Here is a 20389-nt window from a genome sequence, read left to right on the forward strand (position 1 = left end):
CACCTGGAAGCTGGAGAATTATGGTGCACATTCGCTGTGGTAAAGGTTGGTGAGGAGAGAGTTAATACCTCTGCTTTTCTGCTCCACGGTCAGTGTGAAGGTCCTGGCCATGTCCCCGAGGATGTTCCTGGCCGTGCAGGTGTACTGGCCACTGTTTTCAGGTGTGGCTGCAGTGATGTTGACCACAGACCATCCTCCTGTGCTGCTGTCCCGTATGTTAGGAGCTTCCAGGTACCTCCAGTGGTATTGAGGAAGTGGGCTCCCCTCAGCGCTGCAGTTCAAGACCACTGATCCTCCAGCCACAAGGGAAAGACTTTCATTTGATTGGACAAACTGAGGCTTGTCTGAAATAAATAAGAATGGTATAAAGTATAGTATAATATACTATAATATAGTATAATATTTCAGACCAGGATCCTGTGGAGAAAGAAGCAGACAGCCTTCCTGTCCTTAATTCTGCACTTCTCTGGACTGTCGCCTGCCTTCGGCTGTCTGATTGACTGATTCATCTGTAAGAAATTTCCTCCTTCTTTTCAGGGCTCAGGCAACCAGCCCAGAAGGGCCAGCTGTATTTGGTCAAGAAGCCACCCAATTTCACCTAGTCTTCACTCCAGGAAGTGTTTAAGTGTCTCAATTTCTGTTTTCTTCCTTTAATTTATGAAAGTATGAAAATAAAAATGTATGATTTCTAGGCAAGGAAAGTTCAGAGTCGGCCACACTTGATTTAGAATTTAAGAAGCAACGTACAGATCACAGTGATGTTCACATTCTGTTTCACTCTTCCGTATCTGTTTTCAGCCTGAAAGGTGAAGAGTCCAGTATCTCTCCTGGACAGGGGCCCATCGGGCACAGTCTCTTGTACATCTATTAACCACTGGGTGTCAGGGGGAGGGTTTCCCACAGCTGTACAGGGGACACTGCTCTCGAGACTCTGACCCTCCACCACAGTGGCACTGGGAGGACAAGTGATCACAGGACCATCTGTGGATTGAAGGCGGAATTTGCTTTTGAAATAAATTGTACATGACAGTAGTTCTTGGAACAGAAATGTCAGTATTCTAAATAAGTAAAGTATGTAAATTCTACATTTCATCGAATGATTTAAACTCCATTCAGACTCTAATACTGTCAATACCATGTTGTCTGTCAATACCATAGTTTTGCATTTGAGGCAGCCTGTGAGCCATTTTGGTTTGGAATCAATCAAGATGTGAGTGTGCACATACTATGCTTTCAATAAAAAAAGAAAAGAAAGTTCATATTTTTGGTTTTTTTTTTTAAGAATAGCTAAAATCAGAGCACATATCAACATTTGAGGCTACGGTATCTTTGTAGCCTTGGTAAATTCTTTCAAAGCAATACTTCGTTTTGCACGATAATTTATCCATCGCAGTTATAAGGTGAAATCTGAACTTCTTATCACCTTTCAGCAAAAATTAAATTATTTTAAGCATCAAAAGAAACATATCCTTTATAATGATAACTAATCCACAAAGTCATTACCATGAAAATGAAAAAGTAGCTTCACAGACTTTTCATTGAATAGACATAGTGTAAGTCGATTCATTATGCTGATTAACATTTGTCATCAAATGGGATAATCAACAGAGTGGTCTGCAAATAGTGCAGTTTGACCACCTCTCCATAGAAGCACCACACTGCACATATCATCTTGTGGGATTCTGGCCTGCTGAAGATCTCTGTCCTGTTCTGTCACAGGGCCTGGACATACATATTCCTATTCACTGGCCTCTAAGCCTTAGATGCTTAGCAAAACATGGTCATCGCAAATCATCCCACCAGTGTACAGTGGGGCTCATGTCTGGTGAGCAGGGCATAACATTACCAGCAGATGAAGTGCACACATCATAACACATCACCAGTACATGGAGTACTGCATCTGTGATGAAGAACAATGATGCTCATACTATATACATTTTGCATAGATTGGACATTTGCACTCTACAGCAATGTTTTCTGAATTAATCATTTCTCCTATTTCTCCCACTGATATTTGGCATTGCCTGTTTGAAAAAAGCCATATACTTCTGCATAATTCAAGACGCTCTCAGAGCCCACTCAGTCTCAGAGCTGTGCTGGACACGTTGCATCAGTAGATTGAATGGTTTGTGATGCCCAACAATGCTTCTGACAATGTTAAAACTTCCTCACACCTTACTGATCTGACTTAAACCCTACAGCAAAACCACCTGTTACTGAAAAAAAGATATGAATAAACTCACACAGCACGTTGATGCGGAGCGGATCAGACTGATTTGCAGGAGGGGGCTGTGGTCCTTCTGGGCCCAGGTTGAGCTCTGCCTCACAGGTGAGCTGCTGTCCACTGTGAGCTCTGTCAGGGGTGAACAGGTGTCTCACAGACACATTCACAGGTGTTCTAGTAGTGTTGTGAGAAAAGGTCTGACTGTGAATGAGTGTCTGTCCTCTGTACCAGTTCACAGTGAGGTACTGAACAGGAGCGATGTTCTGGACCTCACACTGCAGCTGGTACTGTCTCCCCTCCACCATCCGATCCACTGGGCCGTCAGAGCTGAGAGAGACACTGTCTGGGTACTCTGTGAAGATTAAAAGAGTGGAGCTGAATTTAAAGCACATGCGTTCACTCCTGAGGATTTGCATTCTAGTTTAAAGGCCATTTAAACTATGAAGAGATCCTTATAATCACCGCTTTGATCACTGCGACCCCGGATTTATTGATGGCAAGATGAGACTGGGGTTACTAGAGGACATCTGCACCAAGAAACAGGGAACATGTCTTAACTGTTCATTCACTAAAATTCCTTACTGCAAAACAAGTAAAACGTTCTAACAAAATAAAATGTCCTGGATGAACTAAAACACGCACGGGGGCAGGTAACATCACCACAGGTTTCTTGTTTTCTTTCACACTGTGACAAGCGACCAAAGAAACCTGCAATACCACCGGCCACCACAGGGGTCATCCAAACCATTTTTGGAGCAAAGGTCCCTGATTTCAGTAATGAATTACAGCAATAAATCCAGTCTAAAAGGTGCTGTCAGAACAGTAAAGATAACTAAATGTGTAAACCTGCTCTGGAATTTACAAAGAAAAACCTGTTTTGTTCAGAGTCCCAACTTTGTTTAACATTAGCTTTTGTTTCAGAGTAAGACTTGAGCTCCTTGAGCTCCTCTGTCCCATTGTCCTCAATATTTTACATGAGTCCATGAGCACTGGCGTTGTACCAACGGTCCTCAAAACTGCTGCCATTACCCTCGTGCCAAAAAAGCCTAACATGGCTCTCGACAATCTTAACAATTTTCGCTCCATCTCCAACTTACCCTTTCTTTCTAAAATTCTAGAACGTGCTGTCTAGAACTTCAGTTACATAACCACCTCATGACAAACAACCTTTTTGAACCCCTCCAATCTGGCTTCCGTCAACTTCACAGCACAGAAACGGCCCTGGTCAAAGTCACCAACGATCTTCTAATAGCTTCTGATTCTGGTTCTCTTTCTATACTCATCCTTCTTGATCTCAAAGCTGCTTTTGACACTGTTGACCATAACATCTTACTTTCTCATCTTGAGACTGTGTTTGGAGTTTCTGACACTGCCCTCAAATGGTTCAAATCTTACCTCACTGACCGCTGTCACTTTGTCTCTCTCAATGGGTACAGGTCTGAAATCAGTCTTGTTAAGTCTGGTGTCCCTCAGGGCTCAATACTGGACCCCTTGCTCTTCAGCATTTACATGTTCCCTCTTGGTCAGCTTTTAAGATCACATGGCCTCAGCTTTCATTTTTATGCTGACGATACTCAAATATACATCCATACCAAACCTGACACTGATGTGGCTGTCTCTATTCTAATTGCATCTCTGACATAAAAATTTGGATGACTCAAAACTTCCTTCATCTTAACTGCGACAAGACTGAAGTCATGCTTATTGGTACCCCCCATCAACTTCGTAAAGCCAGTCCTGTAACCCTTTCTGTAGATGGCTCTGTACTTGAGCTTCAATCAAAATTGAAAAACCTTGGGGTTATATTCGATTCTGGCTTAACATTCGACCCACATGTACAGCATACTGTCAAAACATCTTTTTTTCACCTTAGAAATATCGCAAGACTACGCCCTATGCTATCATTAACTGTGGCTGAAAAGCTGGTCAACACATTTGTATTCTCTCGAATTGACTACTGAAATGCTCTACTCGCAGGGGTATCTAAATCTACTCTGAACAAACTGCAGTATGTCCAAAATTCAGCAGCCAGGTCTAGCGCAAGTGTTCACATTACTCCTGTCCTGGAGTCTTTGCACTGGCTTCCGGTCAAATTCCGTGTAGACTTTAAAATCCTCATGCTCACCTATAAAGCTCTGCATGGCTTGGCACCTCAGTACCTGTCTGAACTATTATCGCCCTACTCCCCACCTCGCAACCTCCGCTCTTCAAATTCTGCCCTCCTTACTGTCCCCCAAGCCCATTTACATTGTTTGGGTGACAGGGCCTTCTCCTGTTATGCCCCCAAGCTCTGGAACTCTCTCCCCAAGGATATCAGAGAGTCACCTTCTCTAAACTCCTTCAAAGCCAGACTCAAAACCCTCTTCTTCAGAAAAGCCTTTACTGAACTGGTTCCATTCTTCACCCCTCTGCTCTTCTTAGTACCACCTTCCACGGTCTCCTCTTTTGTAATTGTTGTATTGTTGTAATTGTATATTGTAATTGTGTCTTATCTTGTGTATTCTCCTTATTTATTGTTATTGTCATCCTGTAAAGCGACCTTTAAAGGCGCTATATAAAATAAAGTTTATTATTATATTATTATTATAAATCAGGTCCCCAGCAAACATCCAGTGATCGCTCAGTGACCATTTTAACTGCTTCAGTCAGCAAATCTTTTTACACATCTAACTTAAACTTCAGCTTTAAAAATACATTTAAAAGCATTTCAGTGGATAGTGCTGTGGACAGAATGGCAGTCTGAAGAGCAAACATACAGTACATAATGCGACATCAGTGCTGTATTTTAAGTAAGGTGATCGTTTAAGATTCTGTGTTTGTGAAAAAATACTCTATGAGCAAAGCAAATAACAATCACTCACTGTACAGACTGATGTTGAGATTCTTCCTGCACTGCTTGGGCTCAGTAAAGAAGTTTCCGAAGCACTTAGGCTCTGCCGTCCAATCAGTCAGACTGCTGACACTCCAGGTGACAGACTGGACACCTGTTTTCATGCCTGTAGACCCAACTGTTGCCTCCCAGCCCATTCCTCTGGCTGTCTGTGTTGCGGTGCAGTTCACTGTCACTGGGTCCCCATACCTCACCACAGCTCTCTGAGGGCTGATTTCAAGCGGACACTCTGGGACAGCTCCTGCAAAACAAAAAGACCTTTAGTTTTAACAACGATGAGCCATTGGCAACTCAGTAAGAGAGTTGGTACTGCTGACTTAGCAGGACCAGCATGTGGCCCTCTTCCCTCAGGCCCAGAATCTCCAAAGCATTGCCCCAGTATGGTGACCAGGGACACTGCAGTGGGAGGTGCCATTCTTTGGATGAATAAATTTATTTTTTTAAAGTTCCTCCTCATTCTCTCGTCGCCTCCTGGTCTGCTCAGTACAGAGGCAGGATGAAGGTTGCTACACCTCCGTTTTGAATGGAGTGGTTCCTACACTACACTACACAGTGTGGGATACCTCGAAATGTGCAATATAAGTGCAACTAGTAATTACCAATGGTGTAATAGTAGGCTATAGGGCCAGATCATACATAGTTTTTTTAGTTTAATTTTACATGGTCTGACTGACTCATGGCAGAATAGAGGTGAACCAGGAGTCACAAAGAAGGCTGGGCTGTATTGCCTCACAGACAAGAAATTATAGCCACAAAGCGAAGGTAACAGTTTTTGCACGATTAAAAAAATCCAACCCGGAAATAACAAACGATATCACACATTTAAGACACAATCACCACGTCTGGCCCAGTAGAAACCTGAAGGCTCACAGCTCAAAGTTAAAAGTGGACCAAATAAATTTCATAACACAATCCGTTCACAGAAGCTCTGTGTCTGTAAGTGGACAGGGGACACTAACATACGTTTCACAACACACTTAAGGAAAGACAGCTCTTTTTAAGGACCTAAAGTGAAAGCTGAAAAAATGCGCTACACAAACTCAGCCTGGAGCTTCACTTACCACAGCCACTAGAGAAGAGGAGGAAAAGGCCCAAGAAGGCGACAGTCATTCTGGAATTGTTTTCTCTTTGTTTTAATCTAATTATGAGTTCAAGAAAGGCAAAACAGCTTCGGCTTCAGGGAGGAATAAATTCGAGTGTAGAAGGTGGGCCTTGAATATGTAGCTTTCGTTTTAAAACATGCACCAACGAAAGAACAGAGAATTGTGGGAGCGGAAAACGTTGTGTGAAAGGAAGTTACACTGTGGGTTTTTTTAGTTTATTTTGTGGCGCTTGAAAATGAAAATGAAGGCTCTACGGCTGTTTTTCTGTGCCTTTGAGAAACGTGGCTGCACTGTTCTTCATCAATCACACCCTAGCTAGTATCTGCTTTGGTTTTACAGTTACTTTAAGAGAATGGGGGGGGTGAAACTTGCTCTGAAGAGATGATCTGCATTCAAGTGCTGTCAAAACCGAAATCCTTTTCTCTTTGAATTTTCAAGGACGAGAGCCCTTACAGTCAAGGTTGTATTTTTTCTCCTCTCATGCCACCTAAAATTAACTAAATACAATGGGAACATTTTTTGTCACTGAACAAATTAGGTAGAGCTCATATACTTTATTTAAGAAAACAATAACATTTCAGTTAGACGAGCTCTCTTTTATTTTGTTTTGTTTTTTGCAAGTTGAAGTTGAAGCTTGACATTCAGGAACGCTTGAATTCTAATTTTCTCTAGTAAACCGGAAACCACACTGTGTCACGCTGCCCTCTGACGGAAGAGTTGCTGGGCAGCGGGGGGGGGAGGCCAGAGAAATGACAGAAAGCAGGCTGTTAATCTGCATCACAGGGCCCCTTATAGAAACAGGGGTTCAGTAGCCCCTCTGTTGTCAATTAAACAATTAAACAGTTGACCTAACCATTTCCTTAGTTACACATACTGTATAGAGAGGTTACTGTATATTTAAGATCTTTTGCAGTAGATTTCCCACACCACTGATTTTATTAATGTAACACTTCCCTATAAAACACTTGGGAGCCTGGTTAGAAGCATTATTATTTAATTAATTAGACCAGCTATGTAACAGAGCTCTGTTGCTACAAATCCCAGATGACACTGGGCATTCAGGAATGAAGTCTGATACCCCTGTGATTAAATGATATGTGAATCTTCTACTAATTGTTTAAGCTGCCTACACAGCACCCAGCCCAGCTGTATTTACCCCACTCAGAGTAACTGTATCATCGTTTTTTCACCATGCTCAAACAGATGCACTGGAGCATGTAGCATTGCTCCTGCTCTTATAAATATTTATCGTGGTATTACCGTGGTAAAAGCAGAGCACAATGCAGTAAAATGCACTGGCCTCATGAGGAAACACAGCCAAATGCAGTAAATCTCAGTAAAATCACAATAAAAGCACAGAAAAGTGCTGTAAAGCTCGCGAGATGTCACATTGTTTCTCCATCTTTCTAATCGAGCTGAAATATACTCATTTCTAAGCGAGAGGAACTTTTTAATGAAATTTCAAATGCATGAAATAGATTTTTAATGTGGAAGAGATTAAACTGTAACGGGATGAAAGATGTTTCTGGTTGCCAGTGGAGGGCGGGTCTCCTGCCAGTCACACTTCATTAGGTTATCCCCCCAGTGAAGCCACCCCACCGGCCCCAGCCACAAGCAGGTCTGTCCGATTCTTGCTTCCTGTAACGGGCATCTTTATTGAGAAGCCAGCGACTTCCCTTTCCCCAGATCTCTGTTCCCTCTTCGTGACTAGCCAAGGAAGAGTCCCGGAGATAAATACGAAAGGGAGCCGAGCCGCCCGCCAGCTCACTAATCCTAGCTCTGTTCCACCTCTTCCATTATCCCTGGTTCTTCTTCTTCTTCTTCTTCGTTCTCCTCCTCACGCGGCAGCCTGGGCTCAGGAGGATGGGCTGGGCTGAGGGTGCCGCATGTGCGGGAAAGTGCACTGCTGCACTCGGGGAAATGCAGGACTGGTTCTCTGGCAGTGGAGCAGCTCTGCAGGGAAAGGCCAGTCACAGTGACAGAAGGGAATGTGAAATTCCAGCCCAGTTTTCAGCAACAGACCTCAGGCAGCTCATTGGAGATTCAATCCACGATGAAGCCGCCATCCCAGAGGCCCTCTGGGTGAGGCTGCCTTTGGATGGAGAGAAATCCCGCAAAGGGCTTGGTTTCTGCTGATCCGTTTTGTACCTTTTTTCCCCCCTTTGGGTTCTGAGCATTCTCTGCCTCAACAACATCTCTTACACAGAAAGCAAATAGTAAAAAATATCATTGCGACTAGAACAGGGAGCAACACCGCCGTCACTGTCCCAATAAGTATCGGATCAAAGGAGCTGTGATCTGCCAAAAGAACAATAAATCAGGCAAAAATGCTATTGAAATAAAATGTGCACGTGATGCTGTTTGTTTTGTGGGGACAATCCTGAACCTATATGTGCTGCATGTGTGAGGAGTGTGACACTGTCAGAGCCGTGGTTTCCCCTATGCCAAAGGGCCAGGCCTCCTGCGTTGGGAGAACCGGCACTTGGCCAAGCTCCAGGGGGTGCCATCCCATTCTGGGATGTAACAGATTCAAGAGCAAAATTAGTCCTGATAAAGATGCTGCTAGTGCCAGGAAATTCTGTGGTTCCAGAAATTAACAGTCTAAAATAAATGTTGCTAATAGCGTACGTGCCTGCAGTCAGTGACATTATACAGTACTTTAATGTTGCAGCCTTTCAGACTGTGGTGAAATGTCCAATAGAGGAACAACTAGAGGTTGATTCCATGCTGAAAACTAAAAAGAAAGACGAAAATAATGTCTCGGTTGCAGTGTCTCTGAAGCTGTGCGAATTAACCTCTACTTGTTCCTTTCCAGCCAACACACAGACACAACTCCCCACTCTCACTGAGGACCCATCACTCACTTTAAAGCCCCTGAATTCAAACATGGCCTTTCAGGTCTGCCACTGACATGCGAACTTTCTGGCATTTATCATTTGCCATTACCTCCCTCGTCCTCCCTCACAGTCAGCGTGAAGGTCCTGGCCGTGTCCCCGAGGACGTTCCTGGCCGTGCAGGTGTACTGGCCACTGTTTTCAGGTGTGGCTGCAGTGATGTTGACCACAGACCATCCTCCTGTGCTGCTGTCCCGTACGTTAGGAGCTTCCAGGTACCTCCAGTGGTATTGAGGAAGTGGGCTCCCCTCTGCGCTGCAGTTCAAGACCACTGATCCTCCAGCCACAAGGGAAAGACTTTCAGTAGACTGGACAAACTGAGGCTTGTCTGCAGAAAAACAAGAATGATATATTCAGTATTAAGTGTATTATAATTACATTGCATGAAATCAAAAGCATTTTCAGCATTTTCAATTACATTTTCAGAAACAGTTTCATTATGTTTGCTTGTAGATATATTGTATTTTATCATGTATTCTTGAAAGCCAGTCTCAATACAGGCTTCAGACAATACAGTAACAATAATACTGAATGTTAAATAAGAGATATGCGAGTGTAGCCCCATGTTCAGAGCTTGGTGGTCTACTCAAAGGCTTAAGAGCAAAGTGTGATTTCAGTTCACACACCCCATTGCCGACCTCAGTAATAACTGCACGGAACAGGAAATCACAAGCTGCATTACTCATAAGAGTATTTTTGCCTTACTGTAAATACCTTACACCCAATTTCAAGAAAAGTTTTTCAATTACCTCTTTTACCTCTTAAAACAACCTTATTTTAGCTTATACGTATTTAACAACAGTAATATGTACGTCCTGACTTTTAGATATTCTGGGAAAACTTACATCTCATTTCTACCGTCATAGTGTGGCTCGCAGTCCCCTGTGTGTTAGTAGCTTCATAGGTGAACTGTCCTCCATCAGTCCTGGTCAGCTTGACAGAGGGGTCAATCTGCTGTCCATCCTTGACCCATCTGGTCTCAGGGGGAGGGCTGCCCTCAGCTGTACAGTTCACACTGCTCTGCAGACTGTGATGCTCCTCCACATCAACACTGAGAGGACACCCTGTGATCTCAGGGCCATCTGTGGGTTGAGAACACAGCTTTTTGAGACATTTCAAATCAGTGAAGCGCCTCTCTCCCTGTCCTTAATTCTGCACTTCTCTGGACTGTCGCCTGCCTTCAGCTGTCTGATTGACTGATTCATCTGTAAGAAATTTCCGCCTCCTTCTCAGGGCTCAGGGAACCAGCCCATAAAGGCCATTAGCTCCAGCTGAGTCAACAACATCTCTTTGGTCCCATCTCGTCTCCACTCAAGCCTTTAAATTAGGACAGTATCTCAATTTCTGTTTTCTTCCTTTGATTTACGAAAGCATGAATATAAAAATGTATGGTTTCTTTGTGTCTAGGCAGGGAACGTTTACAGTTGGCCACACTTGATTTAGAATTTAAGAAGCAACGTACAGATCACAGTAACGTCCACATCCTGTGTCACTTTTCCGTATCTATTTTCAGCTTCAAATGTGAATAGTCCAGTATCTCTCCTGGACAGGGGCTCATCAGGCTCAAGCTCTTGCCCATCTATTAACCACTGGGTCTCAGGGGGAGGGTTGCCCACAGCTGTACAGGGGACACTGCTCTCGAGACTCTGACCCTCCTTCACAGTGGCACTGGGAGGACAAGTGATCACAGGACCATCTGTGGATTGAGGATATAGGACACAGTTGTTACGATACAAGGAGAAAAATCCAGTGTTCCAACAGAAATCAATTTGACGCTGGAGTGCCAGTCAATCTGTACAGACCATAAATTAATTAATAAACACATTGCAAACTGCACAACAGTCTCACCCCCCGCCTGAAATGTTGAAGAAGGATAAACTTGGAAGTATTATGTGTCGCCAATAGACATGTCGAAATCATTTTTAGCGGCTATTTCACAAGGAACTTCAAAATCCCTGTTCAGTTAATGTGACTGAATACAAATGAATCATTTAGAGATGTAATTGACAGATATTACCAGCAGACGTTACTACCGACTAGCAACTTGCACTACCGCCTTGACACCAGGAGGCCAGAGCAATATAAAAACTGCAGTTTTACTCCTGCTACCAATTGAACTCCCACCCTTGCTACGCAGCTATGCAGAGACTGAGATAAAGCACAGGAAAAGCATGTACAGTAGGACTGTATAAACCTACACAGTCCAATAGACCTCAAGGCTTTCAGAGTGATGCGGAGAGGATCAGACTGATTTGCAGGGGGGGGCTGTGGTCCTTCTGGGCCCAGGTTGAGCTCTGCCTCACAGGTGAGCTGCTGTCCACTGTGAGCTCTGTCAGGGGTGAACAGGAGGGTCGCAGACACATTCACAGGTGTTCTAGTAGTGTTGGTAAAAAAGGTCTGACTGTGAATCAGTGTCTGTCCTCTGTACCAGTTCACAGTGAGGTACTGAACAGGAGCGATGTTCTGGACCTCACACTGCAGCTGGTACTGTCTCCCCTCCACCATCTGGACCACTGGACTTCCAGAGTTGATGGACACACTGTCTGGGTACTCTGCAAAGATAGAAACACTGCATCAGTGATTTTAAAGAAAATGATGCACATTTACTTTCCAACTTTTGCACTCAATTTAAAAGGCCATTCTAAACAGATCCTGCACATCAGATCGCTGCAGACGACATGCACGGATGTCAAAAGTGCATATAGACTGCACTGCCACAGGGCCAGCTAAGGTTATCAGAGGACATCTACGCCCAACTAACTGAGCATTCACTGAAAGTTTTACTGTAATTTTGCGATACTAAAACTGTATTAGCAAAATATTCCAGACTGAAATAAGACCTATACAGGGGTAGGTAATATGACCAGAGTGTCTGCACTTTTATTTCACTGTGAGTGTGTTTTGTGCCTCCAGCTGTATTTGCTGTATCTGTATCTCTTCCGTGTGGCTACACGACAACAAAAGAAACGTGCGACGCCGGGCTGGGCCACACGGGGGCACCAAACTCTGTCTGGAGCTTTACACCGGTAATGCATTTTTGCAATACATCCAGTATGAAAGGTTCTCGCAAAACAGTAAGGCGAACCGAGTTAATATTTAACGTTAACTTCTGATTCAAAGACATGGCCAGCAAACAACCAGAACGCTGTTCCTTCTCAATCGTTCATTTACCTCTTTAACTGCTTAAGTCAGAACCCTAGCGTGATAGCTGGAATGGTCATCTGAAGAGAAAACAAACTTAATGCGACATTTATGGTGCGTTTTTAATGAGATGGTGGTTTAACACTTTGTGTTTGTGAGCAAAGGAAATGAAAGTGACTCACTGTGCAGCCAGTACATTAATTAGAAAACTCTACTCACTGTACAGACTGATGTTGAGATTCTTCCTGCACTGCCTGGGCTCAGTATTGAAGTTTCCGAAGCACTTAGCCTCTGCAGTCCAATGAGTCAGACTGCTGACATTCCAGATGACAGACTGGACATCCTTTCTCATGCCTGTAGACCCAACTGGAGCCTCCCAGCCCATTCCTCTGGGAGTCTGTGTTGCAGTGCAGTTCGCTGTCGCTGGGTCCCCATATCTGACCACAGCTCTCTGAGGACTGATCTCAAGCAGACACTCTGGAACAGCTCCTGCGGTAGAAACTATATTCTTTTAGAGACCAGTACCCCCATAAAAGATAAACCAGACTGTTTTGAAGAACCTCATGATTTCACAGCACAAAGCACATCAGGACAAGCTGGTTGAAAATGCATGAGAATGTTATTGTCTTCATGCTTTTTTTTATTTTGCAGTGTTCTGCTTAGTGTGCTGTTAGCTTTGTCATTTAACATTCCTAATTAGTTCCAAGTTAATAAGAAGAAAAAACACTTCTGCAATGGTCTTTAGCAAGACGAGGGATTAGAGTATGGGGAAGCATCTCAGTGCTGCACAGGCTCCCTGGCACCTGCAGAGCCTTGCGCGACACTATTTCCCTCCTGCCCCTCCAATCCACATGGCCTCCATCAGACCGGGAAAAACTGCTCATAATCTCAAAGGTGTTAAGTCCTGTTAGTCCTGTTACCCTAAAGTCCTTTTCAGCAATGCATTCATCAACATCAGGAAGACAACAACCTCTGTAAATGTATAATCAAATATTCCTCACACAAATGATCTCTGCATTTAGAAGACCTTTTTCTTCATGTGGAACCTTCTAATGCTTGGATACGATACCCAAGTAAAAAAAGCTCACCTGTATCACTGCTTTGCCACTAATGACTAAATTGTGTAATAAAACTTATCCATTAACATTTATAGACTTGAATAAGTGCTCACTGGAGCAAACTGGGTGAAAACATGTTGCAAGGGTCTCATCTGGGCCGTAAACCCACAGCCATCCAGTTACAAACCCTGAGCCCCACTCACTACCCTACTGCTCCTCTACAAAGTTTTACCACTTTGGTTCCTAATGGAGAAGATAACATGGCTTCTGTAAATACCATATACTTACTTGAACTACACAGCCAATAACAAAGCACTGGCAGCATAGTAAGAACCATCCATTCATCACCAGAAAGCTGCTTATTCCAGGTAAAGGTCACAGAGCCTATCTTGGAAACAGCACAAGACAGGACAGCACCCCGGAGGGGACAACACTAACTCACAGGGTGCACACAGACACATAGGGACAGTAGAGACACCAACGACACTTCAGACCAGTTCTGGTCTTCGGGAGCTTGCAGCATTTCGAGAAATCCCATACGCACACAGGACAACAGACAGATTCCACACGGGTGGGGCCAGAATCGAACCGAGGACCGAGACATGCAATGCCAATAGCATTGGTATCCCCAGTTTTGAAGGTTGCATCTCCTCGCTGTTTTGTGTCCTTGCAGGATCTGCTGGTACTTTCTTTCACGGTGAACCTAAACATTTACTTACCACAGCCAGAGAGAGACAGCATGACGATACCCCAAATCCAGCAAGCATGACCCCTCATTTCTGTCGTTATTTCCGCGGTGTTTGTGTCTTCATTAGTTGAAAAAACAATTATTTGCCAAACACAGTCGATTGCTTTCAGGAGAGGCGTACGATTTGTATTTAAATAATTTTAATTCTCAAGTAATTTCAATAGTTCCAGTTTGCACCTCGAACCTGGGTGAGCCTCTAAGCTTGCTGTCAGTTACTAAAGGAACGTACATCGAAGAGACTTTATTTTATCTCACGGATAATACCGGAAATAAGTCATAAAGGCAAGTGCTATTTCAGGAGCCAGCATCCAACGCATGAACAAACAGTGTGGTATCAGCACAAAAACACAAGTTTGCAGTAGGAAATGACCCCTGAGGGATTTACTTCTAATTTCTAGAGAAATGGTCAGAAAGAGGCTCCTTCACTCCTTGAAAACCAAACCCTCACACAATGATTTCTACTGCTTCTTGCTCCTGGGCAAAATCTATTTCTCCTTTTCTATTTCCGAATAAAGATGCCCAAAACATGTTGCAGTGTGTGTGCTGGGGAAGTTAGCTAGTTCACACCCATGGATTTCTGTAATAACTGTAAAAAGTGGGAAGTGAAATTAAGCGTGAAATCTTTCCAAACAGTGTAGGAACGGAAATCCTAAACTTTCATTTCTCTTTAATGATGGATACTTCTAAAAATACACTGCGAATATGGTTGTCTTGATCAAAACTGAGTCTACAACGTGCTTCTTGCCTGGTTTGTGTCTTGCCTCTTTACTACAAAGTAGGCTGAAATTATTATTTTTTAAATTATTTAATGTTAACTTGTATGGCTCTGTCTCAGAGTGCTGTAACTTTAGGCATGGGATGTAAAAACACGATTTCTTAGCCAAGACTACATTTCATTGCTCTTTTCTTTCTCAAGATTGTATTTGGACTTTGACTTTAAAATACTTCAGGCTCACGGTTACAAACACGGTTAAAATGAATCTGGAAAGATTCTGATTAAGCGCTGAAAAGACCAATCTGTAAATTCCAGCTACTGCGAATTGTAATGTTATTTCCTGGAACGCTGTGTGCTACACAGGCCTGCAAATTTCAGAACAGGGGGGTTACCACACGGAAGACAAGCTTCAAAACCTCAAGCTTCGCCAAGTCCAATCTACACAAACCTGCACCACAGAATCATGAACTCTTTATCATTCTTTACCCATCACCACCTGGATTTCAGGCCTTGACTCAATCACCTACTGTACCTGTTCAAGAAAGCGGGAGGTGCCCCCTTGCTCCTCCAACGAGCCCACCAGCAGAGCCATTCGCTATTTGACGTGCAGGGACCTGCACAGCACCTGCAAGGGCAGTTGGCATGACGGGCGCAGCTCTGTTTGGGCCCTCCGCTATGCCACCTGACTGGGTTTCCTTCCACTGCAAGAGCTCCAGCCAGTCAGGGTATCTAATAATAATAATAATAAAAATTGCTTACACTTATATAGCGCTTTTCTGGACACTCCACTCAAAGCGCTTTACAGGTAATGGGGTCTCCCCTCCACCACCACCAACGTGCAGCCCCACCTGGATGATGCGCCAGTGCGCCAGTACGCCAGTACTCTCACCACACACCAGCTATCACTGGGGAGGAGAGCAGAGTAATGAAGCCAGTTCATAGATGTGGATTATTAGGAGGATTGGTAAGGGCCAATGTGAAATTTGGCCAGGACGCCGGGGTTACACCCCTACTCTTTTCGAGAAACGCCCTGGGATTTTTAATGACCACAGAGAGTCAGGACCTCGGTTTTACATCTCATCCGAAGGATGGCGCCTGTTTTTACAATATAGTGTCCCCGTCACTATACTGGGGCATTAGGACCCACATGGACCGCAGGGTGAGCACCCCCTGCTGGCCCCACTAACCTTAGTTTGTCCCAGGAGGTCTCCCATCCAAGTACTGACCAGGCTCACACCTGCTTAGCTTCAGTGGGTTGCAGAGTGATATGGTTGCTGGCCATATCTGGCCATATCTAGCCATATGCTGGCCACATCTAGCATCATTGTCTGTAACAGGTTCAGGATGTTTGGGCCCCGTTACGTCAGCACTGACTAGAGCAGTGCGTCTCTCGCTGACAACCTGTCGGCACCACTGCGGGCTGGAAAGCCGAGAGTTCCCCAGCCGATTAATCTCAGCTGAATCCCACTAGGGGGCGCCACCACGGGAGAAGTGCCAATCACGGTGAGTGACGAAACCCAGACTCCATCTTACAAAACCCGAGCGAGGGTCTTTCCGGGATGAGCAGGTTCAAAGATCAATTAAATAAAAAAAATCAGAAGGAAAAAAATAACATTTAATCATATTTTACAAGGATCAATTCTTGTCCATGAAAAGCAAAAGTAAAAGACTAGAAAAATACAATTGTCTATCAAATAAATTCTCTTTGAAAACAGAGTGCATTAGCTTTAAACAAAAACAGAAAACTTAGCTACGAAATAGTTACAAATAATCAGCATAAGGCCTTATATTTACAAGAGGAAACATTTTATATAGACCCATGTAATGGCAGAAATAATCACATCCTACAGCACATCAGGTCATTCCACCCCACCCTTGCTCTTCTCCACAGACAGAGAGCAAGATCTCTCTTTCTTTCAGGAGAAACAAACTCTTTTCCAGACCGTTTCAGAGGTATAAACACAAAGAGCCTAATGCTGCTCTTTGCCAACCTTTCCAAAAGCAGGACAATTCACCTTTCCTTTGCCCAGGACCTTCGAGAAAGAATACTCCTAGTGCCAGCCGATCAGGATGGTGAGCTGGTTAGGATCATAGTTTGATTAAAACGCCAAGAGGCGCCCGAGTGCAAAACCACCTGTCCTGCCCCACTGGAATTTCCCTCATAGTTGAAAACCAGCCCTGCAGAGACACACTAATCCAGACAATTAAAGAGAAACTCCAGTAATGACCATGCCGAATTTCTAGAAGAGAAAATGGTCACTGTGTCCCAGTGCAGCGCATTGCCACCAGGTCTGACCGAGAATCTACTATCGCAATCAGCTGGAGATTCGGAGCCTGCAGGACTCTGTTGACTGTAGCCTGGCACATTATCGCCAGATTACTGTGTAGCTGCCTCTTCTATTTCCAGTTTGATCTACAGCTTTATCCAGTAGGTTTTCACACACTGTGGCGGATGACTTAAGAAAAAGAAAAAGGAAACCAATAGAATTAAATTAGAAACAAAAAGAAAAAAAAATATTTCAGTAGCTCTTCCACCTCAGCATTTAGCAAACCCTCTCCTGGAAGTGAGCAGCCAGGCCTGTCCGAGAACCTGATCAAGGAATTAAGCAGTGACGTTTAGTCTGGCGGGGTCCTGGGCTGATCACACATGGTTCCGAATGTCCTAGCGAGAGGTGCTGCCATTAGCTTGTTGATTTGCTTGACTTAAGTCCTGAAGGGGTATATTCTCTTCTGCATTTCCATTCTGGGCCATGGGTCCATGCGGTCTGCTTCCGCAGGCATGGTGACCAATAACAGAGTATGTGCCACTTCTGTGTCGGTGAACGTGAAAGATGAAGAAAAGGAGCAACAGTAGCAGAGTCAGGATTGTGATTGCTGTTACTATAGAAATAATGAAGATAAAAGTGTGATCTGTCAAAAGAGAAAAAAACACTATTAGACTGTGTTCGGCTATGGCAGAAAATCATACATTTAAATATTTCACAAACTGAAGACCATTCAAACTCAATAACTCAATTCCAGGAATTAAAAACTGCAAGAAACGCTTCATAGGCATGTTTAAATTATAGGAGTTAACAAGGAGTCCGTCACTTGAACAGTAGTGATGCACGTCAAACTTTGGATTAAAATTAATGGAACCGGTTTGGAGTCTCCCCTACAATACGTCACAAAGTTCTACTTCTTTCCCTCAATTCGGGAAGAATTTAAGAAATGTTATGAAATACTGTCACCAATACAGGAAATTTCTTCCTTCTTCTGCTAATTTAAACAGAAATAAAATACCATTGTTATCATGAAGCAATGAGTTGTTTGAACTAAAAAAAACTCAAAAAATAGTGAAAAGGTTTTTGCTTTCAATTTCTTTCTCTTCCGTGTTTCAAGTATTGTAGTCCCAGTACAGTACAGTATGGTAAAACACAGAAAACAAAGCAGGGATCTGGCAAACAATGATGCAGACAATGATTAAATGAAGCCAATGAATCACACAGGCACAAGCACACTGTTACTGTGTTTTTATAAGGAGATGTTGAACACCTTACCCTGCTCCTCCACTATCACAGTGAATGTCTTGACCGCCTGCCCAAGAGAATTTGTAGCGATGCACTTGTACTGACCACCATCTCCAACTGAGGCGGCAGCGATGGTGATCTCAGACTTGCTGTCTGTGGTCACGGTCTTTATGTCAGGACCTCTGGAATAATTCCAGTGGTATAGAGGGGATGGGCTGCCTTCAGCTCTGCATGTTAAAATGACTGTTTTTCCGCTGGCAAAGTGATGGGTTTTATTCAAAAAATCAAAAGTTGGTTTGTCTGGGGGGGGGGAAAAAAGTATGATCATGTCAAATATGTATTTCATCCCCTGCCACATAAAAAGACTTATATTGAGTTTATCACACTGGGCATGTCTTTATTGCTTATCTTTACAGATTCTTTGCATGCTATTTTTTCAATCTTAAAAAAGTGTAATAGCGCTCAATGGGCTTCAGTGTACTGTGCAACACCAATATTCATCCCCCTACTATCTTTCCTCACAAAGAAAAACAATTAACTTCTTTCCTGCATTAAACAACTGACTTCTTTCCTGCATGGGTAAAAGCACTCAGTGCATTTCTCATAACTAAGATGCCCCTTGCAGAAGCTCTTCAAGAATGTCAGCTAAGAATGGTGCAGCTAATGTAGACAACAGGTCTTGCAATCACGTCAGCGTCTGTAACACATCTACCCTGAGGATTTAGATTTTAAAGGAAATTCTTACATTGTACTGTAACATTCACAGTGTGTCTGACAGTCCCCTGTGTGTTAGTAGCTTCATAGGTGAACTGTCCTCCATCAGTCCTGGTCAGCTTGACAGAGGGGTCAATCTGCTGTCCATCCTTGACCCATCTGGTCTCAGGGGGAGGGCTGCCCTCAGCTGTACAGGTCACACTGCTCTGCAGACTGTGATGCTCCTTCACATTAACACTGAGAGGACACCCTGTGATCTCAGGGCCATCTGTGGGTTGAGAACACAGCTTTGTGAGACATTTCAAATCAGTGAAGCGACTCTCTGCCTGTCCTAAATTCTGCACTTCTCTGGACTGTCGCCTGCCTTCAGCTGTCTGATTGACTGATTCATCTGTAAGAAATTGCCGCTTCCTTCTCAGGGCTCAGGGAACCAGCCCATAAAGGCCATCAGCTCCAGATGTACCTGGCCGAGTCGGCAACACACCTGACACCTCACACCTGAAGAAGGCTCCATGGCCGAAACGTTGTGTTTTCTCTCTTCTTTTTTTCAGCATGGAATAAACCTATTACTTGTTCCTTTGCAGCCTACGCATGCTGATGCAGCTACCCACCTAAACTACTATATAATCCTACTGTAGATAACTCACATCCCCACTTCAAAAACAGCCTTGTTGTAGCTCTTACTTACATACGACCGTAATCGATATATTCTTGCTCACAGTTCCCTGTGTGTTAGTAGCTTCATAGGTGAACTGTCCTCCATCAGTCCTGGTCAGCTTGACAGAGGGGTCAATCTGCTGTCCATCCTGGACCCATCTGGTCTCAGGGGGAGGGCTGCCCTCAGCTGTACAGGTCACACTGCTCTCTAGACTGTGGTGCTCCTCCACATCAACACTGAGAGGACACCCTGTGATCTCAGGGCCATCTGTGGGTTGAGGATACAATGCTGAACGGGGTATCTTTTGGATCATTTGGGATTTTTATTTTCAACACAAATGGCACCGATTCCCAAAAGCTCAGAGTCTGCAACTTCACACCACGGGATCTTGCTTTCTACCCTTCCAATGAATGACTCTAACCACAGAGGGCTAATTAAATGAACGCCCCCGTAGATCTAACCTATTCTGTAGGTTCAATATGATGATTATTGTCTTATGCATTTATAGAGCTGCACGTGGGACTGGAGGCAAGAAAACATGGTGACAGATACAGATGATCAAAGGAGGGGTGCTAATTGTTAACACAGACAAATATAATTCACCGTTAAACAGTTAAATCAGCCTTATTCAAATATAAATATGAAACAGTGAGCAGTGCTTTTATGACTGAGGTCATTAAGCCCGTCTCCATAAGGATGACTAATGGGACAAAGCCGGCCTCAAGCCAGGACAGA

The 20389-nt window shown here is 43.8% G+C and overlaps 1 protein-coding gene across 1 annotated transcript in view; it reads right to left on the bottom strand.

The window, feature by feature from the left end:
- The window catches only part of LOC148820762 (hemicentin-2-like), a 33296-nt gene that overhangs the window by 1413 nt on the left and 11494 nt on the right, over positions 1 to 20389 (bottom strand). Inside the window, exons 9-21 of the mRNA XM_088933399.1 lie at positions 19685 to 19921; positions 19059 to 19264; positions 18313 to 18448; positions 14030 to 14188; positions 12472 to 12741; positions 11310 to 11663; positions 10574 to 10807; positions 9957 to 10193; positions 9164 to 9439; positions 5086 to 5355; positions 2244 to 2576; positions 748 to 981; positions 69 to 344 (exon numbers count right to left, since the gene is read on the bottom strand). Coding sequence (XP_088789525.1) covers positions 69 to 344; positions 748 to 981; positions 2244 to 2576; positions 5086 to 5355; positions 9164 to 9439; positions 9957 to 10193; positions 10574 to 10807; positions 11310 to 11663; positions 12472 to 12741; positions 14030 to 14188; positions 18313 to 18448; positions 19059 to 19264; positions 19685 to 19921 — 3222 coding nt within the window. The remainder of the gene's footprint in view (positions 1 to 68; positions 345 to 747; positions 982 to 2243; positions 2577 to 5085; positions 5356 to 9163; positions 9440 to 9956; positions 10194 to 10573; positions 10808 to 11309; positions 11664 to 12471; positions 12742 to 14029; positions 14189 to 18312; positions 18449 to 19058; positions 19265 to 19684; positions 19922 to 20389) is intronic.

Source organism: Atractosteus spatula, chromosome 14, assembly GCF_055471065.1.
Source record: "Atractosteus spatula isolate fAtrSpa1 chromosome 14, fAtrSpa1.hap1, whole genome shotgun sequence".
NCBI lineage: Eukaryota > Metazoa > Chordata > Actinopteri > Semionotiformes > Lepisosteidae > Atractosteus > Atractosteus spatula.